The sequence below is a fragment of the Aplysia californica genome, unplaced genomic scaffold, assembly GCF_000002075.1.
Source record: "Aplysia californica isolate F4 #8 unplaced genomic scaffold, AplCal3.0 scaffold01129, whole genome shotgun sequence".
NCBI classification, from domain to species: domain Eukaryota; kingdom Metazoa; phylum Mollusca; class Gastropoda; order Aplysiida; family Aplysiidae; genus Aplysia; species Aplysia californica.
This window is the reverse complement of record NW_004798399.1, coordinates 157,258-158,225: the sequence shown is the minus strand read 5'-3', so window position 1 is coordinate 158,225 and position 968 is coordinate 157,258. Positions and strand designations below refer to the sequence as shown.

The 968-nt window shown below is 43.4% G+C and overlaps 1 protein-coding gene across 1 annotated transcript in view; it reads left to right on the top strand.

Moving 5' to 3' along the window:
- LOC101847545 (sodium- and chloride-dependent GABA transporter ine) overlaps positions 1–968 on the top strand; it is a gene marked incomplete at its 5' end in the record, with an annotated part of 46,593 nt that overhangs the window by 22,322 nt on the left and 23,303 nt on the right. Inside the window, 1 exon segment of the mRNA XM_013090064.2 lies at positions 505–608. Within this exon segment, the coding sequence (XP_012945518.2) occupies positions 505–608 (104 nt within the window).

Below are 968 nucleotides of genomic sequence, written 5' to 3'. Positions count from 1 at the left end.
TCTATCTATCTATCTATCTATCTATCTATCTATCTATCTATCTATCTATCTATCTCGTTTGAAGTGACTTTGGGCCATTGACAAAGGGTGGACATTAACCATGTTCTTATGCAAAGTACAATTGTAAATTGTAAATGGGCTGATTCATCAGTGTCGTGCTCGTAACTGTGCCTGGACTACAACTGGGAACTGCTGTTTTTTTTTCTTTCCTAATCCTTACTATCGTCCTTTCTTCTCTACTTCTTTTGTATGTTTGTCACACTCTTGTGACCCGCTATTTCCGGGATGCCTTGAAAGTCAAAACAGACTTTATGCAGTTGAAGTTAGAGAGGTGAGCAGAGTAAGCCTGATTCCCTGTAAAGACTTCTCTGTTGACCCCCATCCCTTGGCGCTCATATGACCTTATGCTGTTGCGAGCGCCGTAAAACCTCTACTAAAACTTAAAACAGTGATATTAATGACAATTTGTGTATTTCTCCCCCCCCCCTTTCCTCTCCCCTCCAGGTATGGGTATACGCGGCTGCCCAGACGTTCAACTCTATCGGCGTGGCGTTTGGCGGGCTCATCACCATGTCCAGTTACAGCAAGTTTAACAACAACATCCTCCGGTGAGATCTGCGTGTGTATAGTGTATGCTACGTTTGGTCTGTGTGCTACATGAGTTGTGTGTGCTACTGTGCTACGTACATGTGTTGTGTGTGCTACTTGCTACATGTGTTGTGTGTTCTACATGTGTTGTGTGTGCTACTGTGTTACATACATGTGTTGTGTGTGCTACTGTGCTACATACATGTGTTGTGTGTGTTATTGTGCTGTGTCATGGATGTGCTACTGTGCTACATACATGTGTTGTGTGTGCTACTGTGCTACATACATGTGTTGTGTGTGTTATTGTGCTGTGTCATGGATGTGCTACTGTGCTACATACATGTGTTGTGTGTGCTACTGTGCTACATACATGTGTTGTG